Raw genomic sequence first — 23004 nt, 5'->3', positions numbered from 1 at the left:
TTTTTGAAGATAGTTTAGATGAATAAGAAGAATCATAACATCAGAAAGTCACAATAAATATGGTGAAGTTTGTTGCTATAGATACCCTTTCTTAGTAAATAGAAGGGAAATCCATAAGGGGGCTTTATTATTACTATATCAGGGTTTTCAAGGATTGCTTTTGTCATGCCCATATTTGTAGTACCTTGACCAGTTGTATCGGTGGTGACCTGGATTCCAAACTCTGGCTTGTGTATAATACAGAAGCACAGGAACACCAGTAGGAAGAAGCACTCTCCTAAGCTACTAAAGCTGATGTTCTGCATAATAGTGGACAACAGGAATTACTAATGCCACAAAATAAGGGTTACTATTGGTTTGACTATAATCTACCACTTAGGAGTTCGCCAGATGATCTGGTGACCTAAGTGTTGTACAGAGAGGACAGAGCATGTGTATGCATAAAGAAGATAATGGGCAACAGTCAAAAAAGTCTGGGGAAATTGAAATATTATGCTTGGGTTATCTGAAGTGAGAACTGCAGAATAAATATTCTGAATGGACTGTGTGAACATTTGGTGCCATGAAAACTGTGAGCTGCAGGGAATTGTGCAACTGTGCTAAAGATTGTGCTTCAGCAGCAAAACTGAAATTGAATCAAAGCTGCTGATCTGAGGTCTCCTGCTACTGAGAAGCTGTTGCCTGAATGGAACCCAGTTCATCAGATAAAGAGGATGAGGTTTGGAGTAAATTCCTCCAAGACTTGTTTTAGCATCTTTCCAATTCAGTTAAACAGGTTCCAGGATCTGCCATCTAGGGAAACCCTCTTCTTCCCTTTCAGGATACAAAAGGGGAGAGATTACAAACCATGCAGTATAAATAGAGTGGGAATTTTATGGGGACTGTTGCTTATCTCATTAGACTGAGAAATGAGGTTCTAGTTATGCAGCTTGCAGGCATTGAACAGTCAGTGCTCAGCCCCTCAAATGCATGCTTAATGAGATCCATCCATGAACAGCAGCTGTTGCTGACAAATTGTAATAGGATTGGAAACCTCATTACTGATCCAGCATGTGTCAGTACTCTTACCTTCTAATGAAAAAATAAGCTGGAGTAATTTATGAGAGGCTGGGAAAAAAAGAACACAGAAGGAAAGATCTAGTGAAGAGGCAGTAATGAAACTAGGTTTACCCTGCTTTCAGCAGTTCATGCATTGAGTCTCTAAAAGTAAATGAATGAGAGAGTATTCTGCTAGGACAGGAAACATAGTGGAGCCTTTCCAGAAACTTACTGCATTTGACATCTATCCTGCTCACAAATGTGTCATAGATATTATTTTTTCCATGATTAGGGAAAAGAAAGACAAGACAAATATGTGATTCTTCTTTTACCTTCCGATGCCTGAGAATGAAGCTGTTTCTTTGACTGTAAGAGCAAAGGACCTTGGAGAACAGTCTTGACAGTGGTTGAGGCATTCTTGTGGTAATGGTTCACTAGAGACCTGATTCCTCATGTGGAGAGCTATTTTCCTCTCCCAGGCTTTAGAGTTTAGCAAAGTCTTGCAATGTCAGGTAAAAGCCACTGAGTTTTTATGTTTGGGAGCTTAGAAAGGCCTGACCACTGCCCTAATAATGTGATACCCGCTCAGGACATCAACAGTCTTATTACTGGTTTTTGCTCCAGGCACAGGCATGAGGTACAATCTGTGAAGATTCAGAGAGGCAAGCAAGGAGATAGAACTTGAAATTTTTAATTTTTTTTTTGGGGGGGGGGGAGGGGGTGGGGGGGGCGGCAATGTTACTATGACCCTTTGGCATGAGCAGTGCAATCCCAGGTTATTTCCACACCGCTGCTGATAAAGTATTTCTAAGATCCGTTCTTAGGTTTTGGGCATCTGGTTCAAAATGCACATTTTGAGCTAACATCACATATGAGGAGTTTCATAGGATGCTTCTTATGGCAAAGCTGAATAATACATCCAGTCTGCTGGTTGCCTCTGCTGGATTTCTCATTCAGAGTTACTCTTCTTGAGTTAGGAAGGGTATACAACTTATACAGGAAACTTTCTGAATAAAGCATCAGTTAGCAGTTGCTAAGACCTTAGAGCTTGATGAGCAGTGCAGGGTTTGTTCTACCTCTTCTAAGAGTCAAGCCCGCCTAATTTCTGGTACAGTGAACTATAGGTGTATTCCTTACTTTATTCTTGTCTATATTCTACTCCATACTGCCGAGGCATGAACATTTCCAATTTTTCGTAGATCTGTTTGCAAAAAAGACAAGCATATAATGGAAAAGGATCTGAAAGGGAAGCTAAATGACATCACTTAAGACAGTTTAAGGAAGCTTGGTATTTGGTTGTTTATGATCTGAGTATGTTAGTTGTTTGTATTGTGATAAGAGCATTTTTGGTGTGGAGACTGAGCCACAAGACTTATTGCAGCAATGCAGTGTTTGGTTTTTGGTAAGAGCATTTTTGGTGTGGAGACTGAGCCACAAGACTTATTGCAGCAATGCAGACAGTATTTGTCTGTTGGTTAGGGAAATGGACTGGAAGGCCCGAAGGTCTTGGGTCCCAGACCGTGCTGAACCAGTGACTCATCAGGCTGCTCTGGGAAAGTGCATTGAACTCAGATCTGCAACACTGCAGAAATCAGCCCAGCTGTGGAACTGAACCAAAGCAGGTTGTAAGTCACAGGTCAGTGGCACATATGGGAAACATAAGCTCTTTTTTCTTATTCTGCATAAATGTAAATTCTACATTATCTTCTCCTGAGCCAACATTTCGCTGTGAGGTTAATACTTTTGTATAGTCAATGGAATATTTTGAAGGAAATTGAATCTCCCCCCATCCCCACCAAAAAAATTTCCCAACCCTCCCATGAAATTTATGTATTAGCAGATATGAAGGGTGGGAAAAAAAAAATAAAAAACAACAAAAAACCCACAAAAGAAAAACCTGGCTCTTATTTATTTTTTACTAGCCAGGAGAATTTAATGTGGCCATTCCAGGTTTCTACTCATACAAATACACAAAACATTGAGCTTTTGTCCAAAACCTATATTGAGACTTTTTTTCTTCTGAGCAAGTAAGTGACTAAAACTATTTTTTGGTAGAAGTGGGAATTGAACTACATCATGTAAGTTTTATGAGCAGGATTTACTATGCTGCTTCTGTTTGAATTTTTCAGGTGTTTCTTATGCACATTGGGACATCTTATTTGCAAAATAAAAAATTAAAAAATTGAAATTTCACAGGTCCCTTCTTTTCTCTTATGGCAAAATATATTAAGACATGTTGCTAATCAAAAGTGTATGAGTGAGAAAGGACCTTATCACTAATAGTTAACTATAAGTTTTTATACCCACAAGGAAGAGATCGATCTTTCTTCTGAACACCTCCTTCTGTATTTTAGATTACTTTCCTTGACCTCATTGCAAATAGTGAACCTTTCACATAGCCCTGATATGTAAAATCCTCTAATATACCTTCTTTATGTAGTATACCCCCTATAACAACCTGCTGTAAAGCCAAGGCTTTTACCAGTGGCAACGCTGATCAACTCAGAGCAGAGAGAAGGTGACCCAGGGAGGAGGTTAAGTTTTGAAATCTAAAGTGGAAAATGAAATGGGTCAGTAAGAAACCTAGTTCTTGTGGGCTTTTTAATGTCTGAAATAGAAAGGAAATTGTGGGTGTTGCATCTGACCAAGCAGTTAGCTGTAAATTATTCCATCATCAAATGCAATTCTTATTCCAGTTTTCAAACTTCATATCTAATTCTTCTTACTTTTAAGGAAATGCTAGTCAAGTCTCAAGAAACAGTTCTGAAGAACTGCTTAGCAAATTTCTGCATTTAATAGTGTGGATGTAGTCGTTTGTCTAACAGCCAACTCTGAAAACTGAGCCAGGTCTGTAAGTGTTGCACTGGACTAGACTTACTCATCAGCGTATGTGGTAAAGATAGTGTCAGTCAGTCTGTGCCATCACTGGTTAACGTGTGGAAATCTATTCCTTTCAAATCATTCTCTCAATGATAGCTCCATACTTCCAGTTCTTGGTGTATACTTCTAATTACAATTTAGTAAATAATTCTTTAGGAAGAACTGAAACTAGTCTCTCTCTCTGCTATACTTGATTCTGCAGTCACAAGAAGATTAAAAAAACCTATTAAAAACCACCACCAACCTCACCCCTCCCAAGGGGAAAAAAACCTCCTCGGATCCTTAAATGCATAAAAACCAGGTCAGCAGGTTATTGCTGTAAACAGCTATTCTTCAGAGGAAAACTCAATAACTAATTCAGTTTATAAATGCAGTTCATACATAGTCAAGCATTTTAAAATAGTTATAGAAAACATGAAACTGGAATAAAATCTCAGTGGTTATGCTTATGTTTTGGGGAATCCTGGCACTGTTGCGCTGCACTGAACAAATACAGATGATAGAGCCATGCAAACAGCTGTATGGCTGGTTTGTGTCAGTTGCTTCCCCAGAAGCAGGGCTAATGCAATTGCATTCTGCTGGTTCAAAAGCAAAAATCTTTCCTAAATTGGCAGGTTGGTGTGTTCTTAATGTAATAGGTGCAGATCTGAAATATAATTTAGCAACTTTTAAAGTTTGCCAATCACTAAGAATAATATGTTCTTAAGTAAGTTTCCTGAGTCTGGCAATTTACGTAGGTGAGTGAACTAGACAGGTCAAATAGCTGGCTTGGTTTATAAATAGACTAAAAAAAAACTCCATATATAGAATAGTATCCAGACTTTCTATTGTTTGAAGCAAATGATATCATTATTTGGATGTCTTTCCAGAACTGAAAATGACTAGACTTTGGAAACTAAAAGTAGTTAAATATAGAAATTGCTACTTTAATGAGTGGATGCTGTGTTTCATTTTTATGCTACTAGTATGTGAACAAATGCCTTTCTGTTCTTAGGGATGGGAAGGGATATTTTCTTCCAGTAATATAAGATATTGGACAAAAGCCAAATTCAGATTAAGGGCTGTCAGTGTCTTTATCTCATTTCTTTATGGAAAATATTTTTGATCCACAGTGCAGTGTAACTGCACATACAAGGTGATAACACTGTTCACTAACTTGTGCCTTGCATAAGCCTTTACATTTGTGCAGATCAAATACAAAATGCACAGTGCTTCACATAAAGTAAAATGATGTAATAAAAATTAAAAGAGAAACAAACTGTGCCTTCCAGCATAGCTTGTCATCACAGACTCCCTAACAAGTGATAACATCTACTTGGCCAAGTCAGAGAGCGTTATCACTGATAACTAGAAAACATTTCTTCTGATTCCTGCAGTACTATTTAAAAACACCTAGGTAGTTTCTATGAAGATACACTTCCATTTCTAGGGGTGGGGTGTTGTGAATAAAGGCTCATGTTAAGATGTCCCAGCACTTTCACTGTAAAGACCACCATCTTTTTAGACGAGGAATGCTGTGTTGGATGGTAGGTGAATAATCTGTTGTCTCATAAGACAATATACTAAAATAATACATGTTTACGAACATAGAAGCAAGTTTAAGAAGATATCAAAACAAATTTTAACTTACCAGTCCAGATTTTCCTTCAGATGCTTCTGCATCTTTTACCTGTCAGATTTAGCTAAAAATTCACGTTTAAACAAAGTGTCAGTTGATATATGAAGTCACCAAAATTTAGGCATCTACATATTCACAAGGTGTCTGAGCTCTCATAATCAGGGAATCCAATATCCTTGCCTTAACTAATAGAAATAATTAATGTATGTACCTTTGGTTACCTTTATTAATATATTTTTATCTTCAAACTCTACTAGACTTGTAGCTGAGGGATTTTTTCTGCAAGCAAACCTGATTCTTAAGTTGGTAAAACTGAAAATGGAGTGCTCATGAGCAACACTTTCATTGTCCTTCTGTAATCACTTTGGGCCAGTTGATGACCATGTAACATTTGTCCCTTTGGAAGATGTAAGAGATATTTTTAACCATTGCTGCACACTCTTCGAAGAGCTTAGTTTGCCTCCAGCATCACCTCTCTCTTGCTAGTGTATGTGCAAGCTTTGGTTGACGATTAAGACCAAAACTGTCATTCCTTTAGGCAACTTAAGTCACCTGTCTCAGATACGGAAGTGCCAGAGGATATTGTTCTTCCTCTTCTGGATGAAATTTTGTTCTGGAAAAGCCCTCTGCATCTTAACCCTCCTTCAATAGCTCCTAGAGCTACAGCACATTCATGCAGAGACCTGTGGCTGATTTTTAGGATACCCTTTCCTGTGGCATTACAGAATCTTCAAAAACAAGTAGGAGTGATAATTTTTTTCTCTAGGGGTGACTATTTTTTATTTGTTTTACATTTCAAAAAGTTTTAACTGGATTTTCCCATCTTATGTTCTAATCCCTTTCTTAGGATAGCCTATAATCATCTCTGTGACTGATAAAAAGGCAAAAAGCAGCTGAATTCAACTTCATTATCTGTAAAATACGAGATCCCCATTCACTGACTTCTTGACAGAAACCTATGGCATGGCATACACTGCTTGCTCAGAAGCGTACTGTTTGCACATAACCTCAAATTGGGCAAGTGGGCAAGAGCCCTGGACAGTTATTCAAATATCTGTACTGTATATTTAGGCAGCTTTTAAGATTTACTCTCTGACTGAACCTCTTAAAAACCTTACTTTTTTCCTCCTTCTTTTTTTTTTTTTTTTTTTTATTCCTACTATATAACAGCAGCTCCTTCTGGCTTCCATCTGGTTTGCTGAGTCAATATGTGTTTGGATGAAAGCCACAAAATTAGAAATGCTTTTATGAAAATGTGGAGAGTAAGTTCACACTGTATCATGTCTGATTTCTGCAGTTGTTACAAAGCAATGTCTTGAGAATGCAACAAGGGAACATTTTAATTTAAAAAGGGGGTGGTAAATAGTACCTCAAATAAAGTGAAGATGTAGAGCTGTGAAGTTTCACTTTGAAATGAAACTATGCAAGGCTGTGTGCCAGAACGTTAATGTAATCAAGAGCCACAAGCCAGCCCGTAAGAGGAAAGTCTTTTATAGCTTCACTGCTGAGAGGTACAGAATTCATGTTTCCCATTGCTGTCTTCAACATACTTGCTGAGACACACTTGAGAAGACAAGTTTGTGTCTGTTGGGGTCTTCTCAGCATCAGAGACTTTGTATTCTCTTGCCCTTCCTTCCCTGACCCCAGACATTGAGCACAGGCATCCCAGTCCCTGGGAGCAGTGCTGCTTTTGGATACTCCTCTTCTGTTGATGTTTCCAAGCCCATCAGAACTCAAACTGAAGCAACTTGTTTATTTGCTTGTTTGCTTGGCAACCTGCCTCCCAGTTTTCTCTGTGCATTCCATTATAAGAGGTAGGTGGCACATGAAACTCCACACCAATCATAATGGATTGCAACAAGCATCACTCTTCTTACTTCATCAGGAAGACTACATTAGGCAGTTGTTAGGAGACCAGCTTTCTTAGTGTGGCTGACGGTAAGGCTCTTCATGTTCCTCCTGGGAACGATTTCCTTCTCCAGGTTTGGTTATTTTTTTTCAGTGAAGGATGTGTAAGTGTATGGCTCCCCCTTCTTTTGGTGGGAAGTGCAAACATTCATATGATATTGAGGTCACGCACTAAATTATTCCAGTTGCCATGCATCCAGTCTAGAAAGGTTCTGGCTCCCATTCAAATATGAAAGAAAGAATTATTTCTTAGCAAACTAATGCTCAGAACAGTTGGAGAGAGGATCCACACCCCCATCTTTTCCTTCCTCTCTGAATGTGCCAGTTAATCCTTTCCCTCACCAATTAAGGTCTTCACAGTGGTCTTACTGTCTGGTGCACTAGTAGCTACTGGATTGCGAGCAGGCAGTTTCAGATGACTGGTTTCTTCTTTGGCATTGTAACTCTGAGGACAGAACGTTTTCCAGACCAAGCCTGACACTGGGCAGTCCAGGCATCCCCCACTGACAGCATTCTACATGCTTGTTTTGAATGGTTGTTTATATGTGTTTCTAGAGAAATAAGTTTGGCATCCAGGCAACAAATGTTTTCAGCTCTTTAAAGAGTAAAATGCTGGTTTTGAGCAAATACAACTGTTCAGTCGCATTTGTAACCAACAAAGTTCGTTTCTGTCTGGTTCATCAGCAGCAGGAGTACCCTGTCATACTCCTACTTTTATTTTTTTCTCTTCCAAAGGAAGCAGAAAATTAATGTTTCTAAGTCAGGGCCGTATAAACCAAACTTGAAATTAATGTGAGTTTCGACAGCCTAAGGTCAGACATGGAAACAGAGGTCCGTAATGGAGGTGTGGGCCAGTCTGGTTCTCCCTGGCAGTGACACGGAGGGCTGCCTTGCAGGCATGCCAGGAGTCCCCTCAGGACTTCCAGGCTGAAGTCTCACGTGAGTCGTCCAAACACACTGCTCGTTGCCACACCACAGAGGCATGCGGTATGTCAGCACCCCTGGTCGTAGTTCAGCTTTTCAGCAAGCTCCCAGGCCTTCTAAAGCTTCCTTTGGTGAAGCTTAGCTGGCTTGGAGGAGCCGCTGTGGTTGATGGAAAGAACACAATGGGGTTGTCAGGACAAAAGTTAATGTACAACTGCAACATATAAAAACTTTATCAAAGAAGATGTCAGTGTGCAGAGTCTTTTGATTCCAGGTTGCAGTATTTTCATTATAATTTCCCTAATGTTTTGAGCTGTATGTAAGGAAGAGGCTTATATTTCCTGGGCTTTCTGTACTCATAGAACTTTGAGATCTGTCCTCTGGTTGCCTTTGTTCTTTGTCAGAATATCAACCCTTGAAGTGAAGGTACTTGAATAGGCACACAGAGAAAACGATTACGCAGATGTGGCCAAGATCAGTAATAAATAAATCATTAATGTGGGAAAAAATTTAAAGATAGCGGCATATATGTTTTTGAGGTTTTTAAGAGTTTGGCTCAAGGAAACTGATTTAAGTTGTCTTTAGTTAGCTGAAGATGTATAAGTACATAAATAATATTGTTTTGTGACAAAAAAGAAAAAAAGGGAAAGCAAGAGGGAAAAGAAAGATTTTATGTTGGGATCACTCACATATTTGATGCTTGCAATTTTATATAAATAAAAATGAGGGCTGTTTACACAAGAATAATATACAAGCTTTACAAACATACATGGCACTTACATGTTTTCTCTTGCTTGTGTTTAAGTAGTATTCACATTCCCCAAACCATCAATTTTATATTCTTTTCCAGCAAAGTTCTTTAATGATATTAAAAGGAGAGTTGGAAAAAACCCTCTTCTTCCTTTTCGGTGTATTGCTTTCCTTATTCCCTTTCTCCATCCATTCCACCCTCGTTTGCAGGCTGCTGGTTACAGCTTTCCCAGCAGTAGGTGTTTGATTTTCTGACACTCAGTGTTCCCATCGGAGGCCATTGCTTGCTTTAAGGATGAGATTTGGACACTTAGCATAGGATCCCTCTCATGTGAAGCTGAACATCTACACTTTAAACACATCTCAACCAGTTACCCTAGACTATCTTTCTAATCTACTCACCCTTCTAGGATGAGGTTTAGCTCAGATGTTTAAAATAGATCTGATGAGATTCTCTGGATGGTCTATAATAGCAGCCAGATGTTGTGCCTATATTGCAGAAATTTTAAATTAGATTATATAAACCCCATTTCTAGACTCTTCCTAGATTCTGGACTTTTTTGAGATTAGTGGAATTTGGGATCATCCAAAACATGACCAAGACCTGGAATTGAATGTTTTCTCAATAGACAACTTCAGAACTGGGGACTATTGCCAGTCTTCCAGCTTTGTTGCACGAATCTTAGAACACCATTCTGCTGCAAATACTTCTTTGAGCTTTTCACCATTTAACTGCATATTGATCAAATCAGGAGATTCACCTCCCTGTCCTCAGACTTATACAGGGCATGAATGTCTGCATGTAAGATAGTCACCTCCACCCACCTCTTTAAATTTCAGAGAAAGTAGTAGGTGCTTTCTGTGAAGGGTGCAGTTTATCAGTTTAGATGCCAGTATCAGGATGGGGTGAATTGTATCCTAGGACTGGTTGTTCTCCCTATTGATTGAAACAGTAGTCTAGGCACCCATGTTATATCAAAAGAGCCACATTTGGTTGTCACCATTGGTGCTATGTTCCCAGAAATTTGTTTTCCTCAGGGCATATATAGTTTTGGTGCTTTAAAACTACATTGGCCATCACTGAATTTTAAACTGGACTTTCTGCATTCTAATTACTGACTGATGCATGTCCATGTGATTTCCCTTCATCACAGTTGTAAGCCCATGTGTATAATTGGTTTTGACAAAGTTTTAGAAGGATTCTTAATAGAGTTCTTTTTTAATGTAAACAAACCTTTAAACCATAATGTTTTATAGTGTAACTTCCCAGTAACGTCAGACTAAATGGCAGTGCAATGATCTGCCTTCAGGGAGTTATAAACATTCATAGATAATAAAGTAGAAAACCCTACATGTGACTAAAAGCTCCAGGGTCATCTCACTAGCAGTCAAAAAGTAAAAAAGTGGAAATTAGGCAATAAGGAGAGCCCAAGTATAATCCAGAAGAGATATATTAGTGCTGGTCTCAAATGTTTTCCCAATATGTTCCCTACCTTTGGAATCTTCCAGATTTTTCTCTTGATTATCTAAAGAATCTATGTGCTTAAAAGGACATAAAATGAGAAAATTAAAAAAAAAAAGCTTCCTAAAATTGTGGAAGAAAACAATTGTGTCCCCACATTAGCTGCCGGTATTGTTATGGCATACAAATTAGAATGTTGGATGGTGGATAGTACACAAACAATAGACCTTGAACTTATTCCAGTTGAAATATGCATTAGCAACCTCCTTTTTTTTTCATACTCAAGTACACAAATAATCTTGCCATAGTTCCTACTCATACTCTATGTTCTCCTTAGCAACAGTTTACCAAATTTAGAGTCACTCTGCTAATTAATAAAGAAATAAATTTATTGTTGTCCCTGTTGTTTTCTCAGTAAGTATAATTGAAAACTCATATGGTAAAATTACTGTATCTGTCAGTCTGTTACTGTTAGGCTGTTACAGCTCCAACCAAAACAGATCTCTAAAAGTTCAGAATTGATTCTTACTAATGGCAGCACTGCCTAACACAGTGTTCCTTAATGAAGTCCTGCATCCCTCAGAGGACTACGTTCACACAGGTCTTATATCTGCAAGGCATCCATAAAAATGAATAGAACTATCCTTAATTTCTGAAAAAGAACTTAGAGGGAAACTGTGAAATGAAAGATACTCACGGAGAGTCATGTTTCATCTGCAAATAGGTTAATGAGAAAAAAAAACACCAAAACATAGCGAGAGTGAGTTTGTGACCATCCAAATATTTAACTAAAAAATGGACCAACCTGCGCAAGCAGTAGAGGTTATAAAACTGTCGTGGTTTATGATTTCCTGTAAACAATAGCCTAAACATAAAGCAGAGTTCATAACATGATGTAGAACACTGCTACATCCATGAAATAATTTTCTGAATCACACACCTAGCCTTTAAATAGCTTGGGCCATGGTTTCAGTTCTGTGGACCTCTTTTATCAATTTGAAAAGCCCAGTGTTAAATGCAAAAATTAAATATAAAGCTGAAATGAAAGTATTTTGATATATAAAATAGTTCAGATACAGACATTAACCCTCTTATGACAAGCGTAAGAGCTTACCTTGGGAACTTTGTATTACTGCTTCTCATAGCAGTAACACAGAGTCTGTTGTGCAAATATGACCAAAGGAGAATTTAGGCAATGCCTGGTACCTGCTCCATATCTTTTATTCATTTGTCTCCCAGGGAGAAATCCAAAGCTCTGAACTGTTTTCAGGTTCTCGGTAGTGTAGCAGCAGGAGTGGGTACCTGAGAAATGTGACCCACAACCCCAGGTGTTGAGTAGGGGATTACTAAGAGACATGTGAAAAATGCAAAGTGTGGCAGTGTTGGTCCTTCTCTGTTTTAGGTCCTAGAGTCAGGGCTACAGGCAGGAACAGCAGCATCAGAGCCTATTTAAGCAACAGCATAGAGCACCCATCTTGTTTGAGGGCTTGTTTATACCACTGTCACCTCCCTTCCAGCTCAAGCTATGAAAGGGCAGGAAGGGTGAAGGGACCATTTGTTCCTGCTGCAGTGCAACAAAGGATTCAGGGTTTTTCCATCCAGTAGTGGAGCAAGCCACATAGAACCTGTATCCTGCAGTTGGGGTGCCTTGAGTTTTGTCCAAGGAGCAGTGCACATGAAAATTAGCAGCCACCCTGACTGAGGAGCTGCGCCTCCAAGACATCCTTCTCTCTTTTTCTTTTGGCTCCATTAACTGCTGCGCAGCAAACCAGGCTTAGAAATAGCAACAAGAAATCCCTTTCTCCTTTCCCAGTTTACTTACTAGGCTGATGGGGCATTTTCAAGTTTTCAAAACCCTGGGCTTAGGTGGGCTTCAGGCTGGTCTTCACAGTATTCCTAATGCTTAAGTTACAGTTATAAAAGTCATACAACAGCATGCCCAGCATCTCTGCTGTTCAAATTTCTGAACAAGAGTGACTGTGGCTGCTGCATTTCGTGCAGGCAGTGTGCTAGGTGTAATCAGAGCTGGCCTGCCTGTTGAAGACCATCCAAGGATTTACACGGAATGGTGCATATTTTGTGATCCATGCATTTTCAGCCCAGGCCAAGGTGGTTCTGGACAGGCAAGAGAGATGTAACTGCAGCCATCTACTTAATCTGTGTCTGACTTCTAGGTCACAGTGGTTGGTTGCTAGCAGGTTTTAGGTACCTCTAGAATAGATAGTCATTGAAGAGGAGAGAGCAGGAGTTTGGCTTATGGTTTTGAACCTGATACTTACATCTTCCTTTATGTCCACCCATAAATATTTTAAAGTATAGCAACGATTTAGAGCATGCATAGAAGGATGTGCTGCATCGTGACCTAGGACTTAGTCCTTGTCCCTGAAGAATCCAAGCAGCTGCACTTCTGTGATACGATATCTGTTGCATGTGTCAAAAAGATGTGCGAGATACTGCTCATCATGGAGCTGCAATGTTTTGAAAATGTGAAGGGAAAATAATACAGTAGCATTATATTTCTTGATCTCCAAGAACTGGAAAGCCACTCATGGCTGCTTCTAAGCAGAGATTAAAGAAGTTTCAACTGGAAGTCATAGATCTAATCCTGGACTTTGCTTGGGCAAGTTCTCAGCAAGCCTGTTAATCAAAGCTTATTGTGCTGTGCTAGGTATTGTGGCTGATATCTTTTAACTTTCATTTTATGTGTGTTCTGGTTTGCAGGGTGGGAAGACGTACACAGGACCATGTGGAGGCAGAGATTGCAGTGGAGGATGTCAGTGCTTCCCTGAAAAAGGAAGCCGTGTAAGTAACATTTTTTCCTGTAAAACATTCTTGATGTTCAATGTTGTTTCATAAAGGTGGACTTGCATCAGTCTGCTAGAGTATTCAAACAATTATTCTTTTTCAGGAAAAGGTTACTGTTGTTTCGTCTTACTTCCTCAAGAGCTTGTAGATTTGAAGAAATGCAGTGTTATGAAATATGGCAGGTTCTTCTCTCAAAGATCAGGGCCGAGGGACCTAATAGCCACGACAAGCTGATCAGATCAGAATTTTAGGGATGTTATGTTCTACAGTATCACTGCATTTTGTGACAGTGCTAAATGAATATGGACAAAATCACTCAGCAATGTTCTTGAAGTCTTTCTAACAAAATGGCATCTCATGAAAAGCTATAACATACATGTGATTTCCATTAAAGCGAAAGGGAGCCAGGCCTGCAAAACCTGAAATCTCTGCTAGAAGGGAACTGCTTGGGACTACTGGCATTAGGCTGTTGCTGATAGTCTGTTCTTTGTTTTAGGGAATAGTGAAGAATGAGGCAGAGAAAGGGACATGGGGTGGAGGGGTTTAGCCACCTGCTGCAAAGAGCTCCAAGAAATAGGGCAGTTCCTTATCCTGTATGGCTTGGAGCCCCGGCTGGCAGGCTCCTTCTGCACAGCTTGGTCTTCTGCAGCTGAGACAGTGACTCAGCCTTTTCCATCCACCCATCTCTAAGAATAGGTCAGGCAAGAGACGTGGTGGCAGGTCATATGCTCCTTCTGCTATCATAAACTTCATAAGATTCTTTAGTTCTCTGCCTTCCCTCCATGCAGCGAAACATCAGTTCCTGTTCCCATTGCATTCCTCAAGCTTGACTCCACGTCTGAGTGGAGAAAGAGATAGTAAGAAAGTCACAGTGTAGGTGGGAGATGAGGAACATTCTTGTTTACAGCAGAAGTCCCATTGTCTCCATGGAAGTCAGATGATTCTGGGGTTACCATGCCATAAGTACTGTAATGGTGATACTCCCATCCCCTGACCATGATCCTCTCATGGTCTGCTTTCCATTACATTAAGCTAATGGCAAACTCGTGAAGCTGAGGACAAACAAGTCCTCCCCTGAGACAGCTTCCAGTGAGGCTCCCTCCAGCTGTTACTGCCTTACCCTCATCATCCCACACATGAAGTTTGGCGAGTGCCTCCTGCCACTTCCCTCCAAGGGCTCTGTAAGTCACAAACTAATGCTGTATGAAATGGCCTCGAGCATGACATTGCTATGCCTTTTCAGTGTCAATTTTTTGGCTTCTAAAAGCAAAGCATGGATGTACTTGTTAGGGTTTGTGGAAATACTTGTTGCAAAACTACAACTTTCTTGAGTGAAATATTTTTCACATTCCTTCTTGACTGAATAACTTTTAATTTCAAACTGCCAAGTCTACAGGACAAAAGACGTAGCTAGAAAGTAAATGCATAGTTTAGAAAAGCGAAAAATACTAAGTTATCAGAGTAGAGAACCAGTCAGGTGCCACTGATGAGAAGCTCCCAGTGAGTTGCTTAGTATCTAGATTGGAAGGTAAGGGCAGATTTTATGTACTTACCACTCTCACTCTTTGATTTATCCCAGGGAAGTAAGTAACCCCAGTAAGTACTCACATTGGCCTCCCTTTAAATAGACATTAAAAAGGAGAAAAGGAGGATGTTACAAAAGATAAATTATGTTTTGCTACTTGTGGAAAATTGTGCAAGATGTGAAGCAGTATTGGGGAAAGTGATGTAAAGAATTTTACACCACTTCAAAAATAGTATTTTAACTCTGAAATGACATGCCTCATTCTGAGTCAGCATACACTGCATGTATTCTGTGTCTGCTCATCTCTTCAGATGTCACAACCTCTGTTAAACATCTGGTTTAAGGATCAGTGTTGGTCTTGCTTCTGGTCTCATGCTAATCCTCAATGGGAATATTTGTTTCTACAAAATGTCCTACAAAATCTCTGCATGACACACGTTTGCTGTTCAAAGTGACTCATTACATGCACAATAGACATATTGCATGTTTGCACTTGTAAGAGTGCCTGAAGCACTCTGTCAGAGCCTGCTTCTGCAGTGACTACCTTAGGTGCAACAGAGCTGTCACTTGCAGGGCATCTGGAGCTAGGGTGGGAGCAGCACCGTGAGGGTCTGCAGTCAGCTGTCAGCTCCACCATCTCCTGGATATTCTCTCAGAACCAGGCAAACAAAAACACTTTCTTTGGATTGCTGCTAATGAATGCATATCAGAAGCTGTTGAATGAAGTAAATTCATTGGAGTGGTAAATACAGTTGCAAACTATGAAAGTAGAAAAGGTCTGAAGAGATACCTACTTTTTATTTATATGTGCTTCTACTTCATTTTCTGTTGTTTCAGTTACAGTCTGAAGGTACAGCATTTAAATAAAGGCTTTATTTAAGATAATAAAGATATTTAAATAAAGATGCTTCTCTTTATTTGTTGTCTTAATCTAATGGCTTTTGTTTTTAAAAAAGTGTTCTTTACAAAATATTTCCACTGATACCTTCTGGGGGATCTGCGCTAGAAACAGAGAGGCACTGTGTAGATGTGTGAGGATTCAGCCAGGCTTTGGTAGTTTGTGCCAGGTGTCCAGATGCAGGACAACTGGAAGCCCTGAGCTTCTGTCTACACTGCTGTGGGCTTGGGACTGATGAGATTAGGCACGAAGGCACACGAAAGTTGAATCCTGGTTCAAACAGGCAGTTTTTAGGGACAAAAGGCCACCTAGCATGAATTAGAGCATGCATCTAGCAGGCCTACTGGAAAGAGGTGTGTGAACTCAGCCCTGCAGCTTTCCCTAGGCTCAGACACAGCACAATGAAATCTGCTGGGGACGGGAAGATGAAACAGCAGAAGCTTCATCTGCCTGCTGTAGCACTGGGGGAGCTGCTATAGCAAGGCAAAGACAGCAGCTAACCTACAACCTCGTGCCTCTCGTCAGAGCTGCTCCCAGGGCTGTGAAAAGCACATTCTGCCTCATTCCCAGGAGGACAGGTCAAATTAAAATGTTCAGAGAATCATAGGATATTGCTGATAACCATGTACAAACATAGTTTTCATAGTTCACAGCAAATGCTGAGCTGTTGTTCAGGGAAGTTTCTCTAAGGAATGTCTTTCCTGGGCCACACACAACCAATCCCTTTGAGGTTTCCACCTCCTGTCTCAATTTTCAGTTCACACCTTCAGAGGAAAAAAAAAGTAAAAGGAACTTCTTCCATAAGCTGTGTCTTTTCTAGTGTCTAATGGCATTCTGGTCTTTGTTTTTTTTCACTGTAGCCTAGTTATTTTACTTTAACTGAGGTACTATTTACTGTTAGCTGGATAAAAATATCAAGTCCATTTAACCATACCTTGCAACTAGGCAGGTGGTTGGAGCTGGGGCTGCAGCAGTCAAGCTAGGGGCCCAGCCTCACCCTCATCTCCCCTTCTCACAGCTGGCAAAAAGCTCAGCCAAGTTCCATCGAGAAGTGAAGCTCCTAGAGGAGTGTTCAAATCCACATGGCAAGAAAACTTGGAAAGACAACAGATTCATCTTCTCCCTATGATTAGACAGACTCATCTTCTTATTTTCTCCTAAGACAACTTCTCCTAAGTTGTTCTTCTATCACAACAGACAACCACTCCCTAAGCTACATGTGGAGAAAATACTGTAAGGAGTACCCAGGTGCCTGGGTAAGACAGAAAGGAGAAAAGAGAAGCACTGATACGGTGTTGAAACCTTGCTTTGAATGAAACGGAAACCCTGAATTAAAGGGGTAAAAAAAAAAAAACAACAAACTAAAAACTTCTTGTTTCGTTTTTTTTATTTTTCCTCTATTTTATTTTTTGGGGATTGTTTGGTTTTGGTTGTTTGGGTTTTTTTTTTTATTTGTTTTTTTGCAAACAAAATGTTGAGATTTATAGTTCTTTGCAAACCATATGTTGCACAGGGTACAATATATGCACTCCTAGAATCTGTTAAACATTAATGCACTTATGTAGGAAACGGTAATTCCTTCCAGTACAGTGGCCAGCTGTTTGACCTATTGAAGTTCATAATCAACTTCACTTCATAATCAACCTAGAAGGCATTGTAGAAAGTGGAAGTGAGTAGAAATCTTTTTGATCTTTCTATAGAGTGAGAAAATGCACTCTATTGAAATCTGGCTTTATACTTTCTGAGTCAAGCATCTAACAGTGCTTGAGCCGCTTAGCCATTGTTTTTCCTAGGGGCTGGAATAATGCAAACTGTGAAATGAAAAGACAGCTTCAAGTCCCTCCACAAAGGCCACTTTTGGGGAATGCCTAAACATTTCTTTTTAACTAAGACTGACATGAGGGTTCATTATAATTCCATTACAGATATCTGTTCCATTGCTTACACTAATGAGGTGGCCAAGGGTAAGCTATCCCGTCTGCTTTTGAGTGCTATAGAGTTGTGAAGTCTAGTGTCTGATCTTTACTTACGAGCATTTTCCATGCAAGTTTAAATCTTAACACATGGGATAGATCTAGAAGAAGTTTCTCTTTATAATTAAAAAGAAAAACAACAAACAAACAGTAAAAAAAAATACAGCACTTAAAATGTTCTTAAGTCAATTCCATTTTTATATCTTAGGAAAATGTTTAAATCCAATAAAATTATTTTATCAACTGTTAGTGTAATTCTTGAGCATCACAATTAACTGGCTTCTAAGCTGGTATAATGGCAGTAGCTCCTTTGTAACTGTTAGTGTAAGTTGATATAGCTGATGAAATCTGATATTTTACTGTTTTTACAAAATAAGAACATAAGAAGGGTCTTCTCAAATTAGATCAGTAATTCCTCTAGTCCGCTACTGTCTCCCCGGCAGTAGCAGTAGGAGATGCTATTTACAGGGAGCACAGAGGTCTGGCAACTTTGCGCAGTCTATTTCCTTTGTACCCAAGATCACCCTACTTGTATGTTCCTTCAGTATCTTTGTTTCTCCCTGAATTTGTCTTCATTCCTTTTTGAAGCTGTTGTAAGTGTATTTGTTCACAACCTCCAGTGACACTAAGGGTTGAACTACTCAAATAATGCAAGATCACTGTCCAACCTGTTCTAATTCAATCTCCCTCTGATTTCATCAAGTACACCCTATTTCTAGTACTATAAGATTTGGGAAGAGCAGCTCAGCATTTACCTTATTAACTGCTTCCCTAATTTTGTAAATCTCAGTCATATTCCCTCTCAGCTTTTTCCTATCCAAAAGGAAGAGTGGCAGCCTTTTTTAGGTTCTCTTCTGAAGGCAACACTCCAACCCTTAGTCCCTTTATTTTTCTCTCTCTTCTGTGAGAGACAAGAACAGTACACAGCACACACAACTATGTGTGCACCAAGGTCTTGCTTAGCAGCAAGTTGACATCCTCTGTTTTCTCCACAGTACCGTTCCTGATGCCCCTCAACACTGAAGCTTATCTGCCCACCCAGTGTGGTGGGGTTCTTCTGGATGTCCCAACATGGGAGATCACTAGATCTCCCCATCCTCCTTTACCAACATCACATTTAACAATCTAAGAGAGGTTAGTATCATGTATAGACTTGGATTTTTCACAGTTCAGTGCCTTCTGATCACTGTTGAAGTCTTTGCTAAAACCAGTTCCAGCACCCATGTCTGAGAGGACCCACTGCTGTTGCATCTTCATTTTGAAATGTGACCATCAAGCACTATTCTTCCTACCCTTTAACAGCCTTCAGTCCATAACAGCACCTCTCTTGCAACCCTTAGGGAATTTATTTTAAAAAGCTTTGGTGAAGTATTTTGTCAAAGCCATTTTGAAAAACCAAATACATTACTGTCATTAGGGCCTGCTTTACCATGCTTATCCTTGTGCTCAGTTATTGTATTCTTTAAGGCAGATTATAACTTTTCCAAGCAGGAAAGTCAGATAAACTGTCTCGTAATATACAGGGTCTCGTCTTGATTCTCTTTTCCACATGGGAGCTTGGTTAGCAGCTGCCCGCTGTTGCAGTGGCGGTTTGTAATGATGGGTTACACACCTTGACCAGCAACTCTGCAGTTTCACACTTGAGTTCTTTCAGAATTCACAGGCGAATATCACCTGCTCCTGTTCACTCACTTAGTAACACCTGCCTTGCATATTTTACCTACTACTTTTATATTTAATATATATATCTGTATCTTATCTAATACTTTTTCAAGGCCAGGTTGGACAGAGCCTTGGGTGAGATGGTTTAGTGTGAGGTGTACCTGCCCATGGCAGGGGGGTTGGAACTTGATGATCTTAAGGTCATTTCCAACCCTAACTATTCTATGATTTGATTCTATGGTTCTATGATTCTATATTTTTATATTTACCTGAAATTAATCTGGCTCAAAAATAGCTTGGATTTGGGACCCTCTCAAACACCTTCAGCAGTTAAGACCTATGCAAAGAAGTCAATAAACTTCTCTGCTATGGCTTTATCATCCCAAAGTGCCCCTTACAAGCCTTTGGCATAGTCTGGTACTACTATTTCCCTTGATGGCTTCTTGCTTTTCTTTAAACAACTTTTTACTATCGTCTTGATGATCTTCTGCAAAATACTCACATTCTTTTTTAGCCATCCTAGTAGCCATTTACTCTTGATCTGGTTTTTATGAGCTTTCATGTTCATTTCAGCAATTTTTTTAAATGCTAACCTTTTTCCCTATGATAGCCTTCTTAGCTTTTTTTATGAGCTGTGCAGGGTTTTTATTGAACTGTTTTACTTTCTTTTTGATATGTGACACACAGTTTACCAGGGCTTTTAATACAGTGTTTTTGAAAATCCTCCAGGTTGCTTTAGGCTTCTATTTTTGTGATTTTTATGTATTTCCCCTTCTTAAATTAGATATCTGTGTGAGGTATTTATTTGGCTTACTCCATCCCATGAGAGCATTAAGTTCAGTTATATTGTGAAGCTCTTACAGAGCAGTTCTTCCACTAGTACCTCTTGAAGCAGGTCCTGTGCAGCACTCAAGACTAAACCCAGAGCTGCAACCTTTCTTATGGGTCCCAGAGCTCACCACTAAGTGACCAGTTGCTGTATTGAAAGTTCTTTCTCCTTATCTCATTGGGAGGAGGCATTGTGCCTGACAATACATTGGTAGTTGGAATTTGCCAGTATTGCTACCTGACCTAGTTGTGAAGCTTCTCTAATTTCACTGAGTATTTTGTGATCAGTGTCTTTTAACAGGGGAGTCCTAAATATAAACCAAATCCTACCTTTCTGTTATTTCCCCTCACAAGGATTCGCTAATGCTTCCCATTGCCCTCAGTGGTTTTTTTTCTGTTACGCTTTGTTTTAGTGTTCACATGCTGTGCCACTTCTCTGGCTGTATCCATATTTTCTGTCACCTATGTAAATTAGACAGCGTAGCAGTTCTGTATGCCACTGATTTTTCTCATTTCACCAGCATGAGATGTCTGTTATATCAGGGGTGTTGTTTGTTGCCAATTAGTATAGTTCTGTAACCTTGGTTTTTAGATCTCAAACACTGCTGTAGAAGCACTTACAAATTTTGCCCATTCTCTGCTGCAAGCTCCAGCCAAAGTTGCCCAGAGAAGCTGTGGCTGCCCCATCCCCGGGAGTGTTCAAGGCCAGGTTGGACAGGGCTTTGAGCAACCTGGTCTAGTGGAAGGTGTCCCTGCCCATGGTAGGGCAGTTGGAACTAGGTAGTCTTAAAGGTCCCTCCCAACACAAGCTATTCTATGTTTCTATAGATCAGTAAAAACAGACCTTTCACTCTGCTGAAGAGTGTCTCTTTTCTGTTGCTCAGCATCTGCCTGCATCCTGAGCTTACAATTTGTTAGCTCTTGGATATTTCTATCAGTCTAACTTCTCCACTGAAAAGGGATTGGGATTACTTTTCCCTTTCCCTGCTCTACCCGTGTTAAACCAAGTAGCAACAAGCAAGATCTGGCCTCACTGATGTGCTTAGGGGTCTTGAGGAGAAGGCAAGCTGACCTAAGCCTCTATATACAGGCTGATGTAAGCTCCTCTGTTGTGGAAGCTCCTGCATAGTAAAGGTCAAGGAACCACCTTGCCAGTTCATCCGCTCCAGGAAGCCACTCAGCAAACACCTAAACATGAACTCACCACCAGAAGAAACCCAGTGATCATGCAAGCAAAAAATTCACAAAGCTTTCATGCCTTGCAGTGGCCTGCCCTTGCTTGTCTTTGTCTTTTTGTTCTTACTTTCCCAAGACAGGAATGGTTTGAAAAGCATCCTGTTTGCTCTCCAGTGTTTGGGAGCAAACTTACTCGTGTCTTCTTAAGTATTGTCAGATTCTGCACTAGAATGGATATGAAGTACCAAAAAATGATGCTTCAAAACTTCACATTGCTTTATAGGCCAAGGTTAAGTCTCTGGAAATTTCCAGGAAGAGGAGCTGCCCTCAGAGGAGAGGTATTTGTAATGGCAGCAGATTTAAAAGCAAAATACCTGTAATACTAATAAGCATTATTCATGAACAAGGAGGCAACCTTCATTTTTTCAATACTGTAATCAAATCTGGTATGGTACATTAAGATTTAATTTTCCTTTTTTTCTCTAGTTAGAGTAGTACTGGAAAGCAGTTTACTGGTGGCTACAAAAGACAGGAAGAGTGTTAGCATATAAAAGTGTTTAACTGTGAAGCTAAATTCTGCTTTCAGATACAAGAGTAGTTTCCTTTTACACACGTGTTTGAGGGTACAGTTTTAAATGCACACTTTTGTTTACATTTATACTTTCAAAACACTGCCTTACAAGGTCTTGACAGCGTACATGAATCCCTAAAGTCTTGATATTGTTCCATTGGCATCTAAATCTTAGGCTAAAGGCTTAATTTAAGGAGCTGTTAGCAGTAAACAGGCCCATAATCTTTAGAGTTAGCTACTGAAGTCAGGCAGGGTACAGGTTTGCTTGACAGAACTTGAACTTGAGTCAGTCTGAAACTTACTGACTGGTTTATGATCTAATGTTTTATTTAGTGAAAATTGCTTAACCTGGGATACACTGACTATCTGTAGTGGGGTACTCATGCTGGTTGCTAATTGCTGGTCTTCAGTACATTTGTCCTGACATTTTTTTGAGTGAAGCATGCATGTTTCCTTTTTCTTTTAGCTCTGTTTATACATGTTTAATCAACATCAGAGATCTTTTTGAACTGGTGGAAGGAGGTTAGATAACTTTCCCATGAGCAAGAAGCAATGAATCCTGCTTCCATATATTCATTCTACACAAAATCTGAGATGTGGGAAGAGTCGGTGAAAAGTTTTCCTCAGAATTTTTTTCAAATGAAAAATACAAACCATGTAAGAAGAAGCAGAGTGATTTGTTCGAATATATGCAGGAACGCAATTAAATTTTCACACCAAAATCACATTTTCATTTGTAAATATTCAGAATACAATAAAGAATGTTTAAAGGGTGAAATAAACTCAAATGGAGTCTTTCTTTCAAATCAAGCAAAATACACGTTGACCAAAAAATTATTTTTCCCTCATTTTTATTCTTTTCTTCTTTTGCAGAGCATTTCTGATTCAGACAGATAAGAACCATTGTTTGAATCCTAATCTTAAAAAATTGTATGTATTTGTAATCTAAAGGACTACAGTATTGTTAAGCCCATCCCATGCTAACA

The 23004-nt window shown here is 39.6% G+C and overlaps 1 protein-coding gene across 2 annotated transcripts in view; it reads left to right on the top strand.

Annotated features, from left to right (window-relative positions):
• COL4A2 (collagen type IV alpha 2 chain) overlaps positions 1-23004 on the top strand; it is a 145998-nt gene that overhangs the window by 26345 nt on the left and 96649 nt on the right. For both annotated transcript variants that reach the window (XM_057397219.1, XM_057397218.1), the window contains one exon: positions 13302-13382. In XM_057397219.1, the coding sequence (XP_057253202.1) occupies positions 13302-13382 (81 nt within the window). The remainder of the gene's footprint in view (positions 1-13301; positions 13383-23004) is intronic.

This window comes from Pezoporus wallicus, unplaced genomic scaffold (genome assembly GCF_028554395.1).
Source record: "Pezoporus wallicus isolate ANWC-B61680 ecotype Strahan unplaced genomic scaffold, APGP_CSIRO_Pwel_v1 contig_1851, whole genome shotgun sequence".
In the NCBI taxonomy this organism is placed as follows: domain Eukaryota; kingdom Metazoa; phylum Chordata; class Aves; order Psittaciformes; family Psittacidae; genus Pezoporus; species Pezoporus wallicus.
The sequence above is the reverse complement of the archived record's forward strand: the minus strand, read 5'-3'. Positions and strand labels throughout refer to the sequence as shown.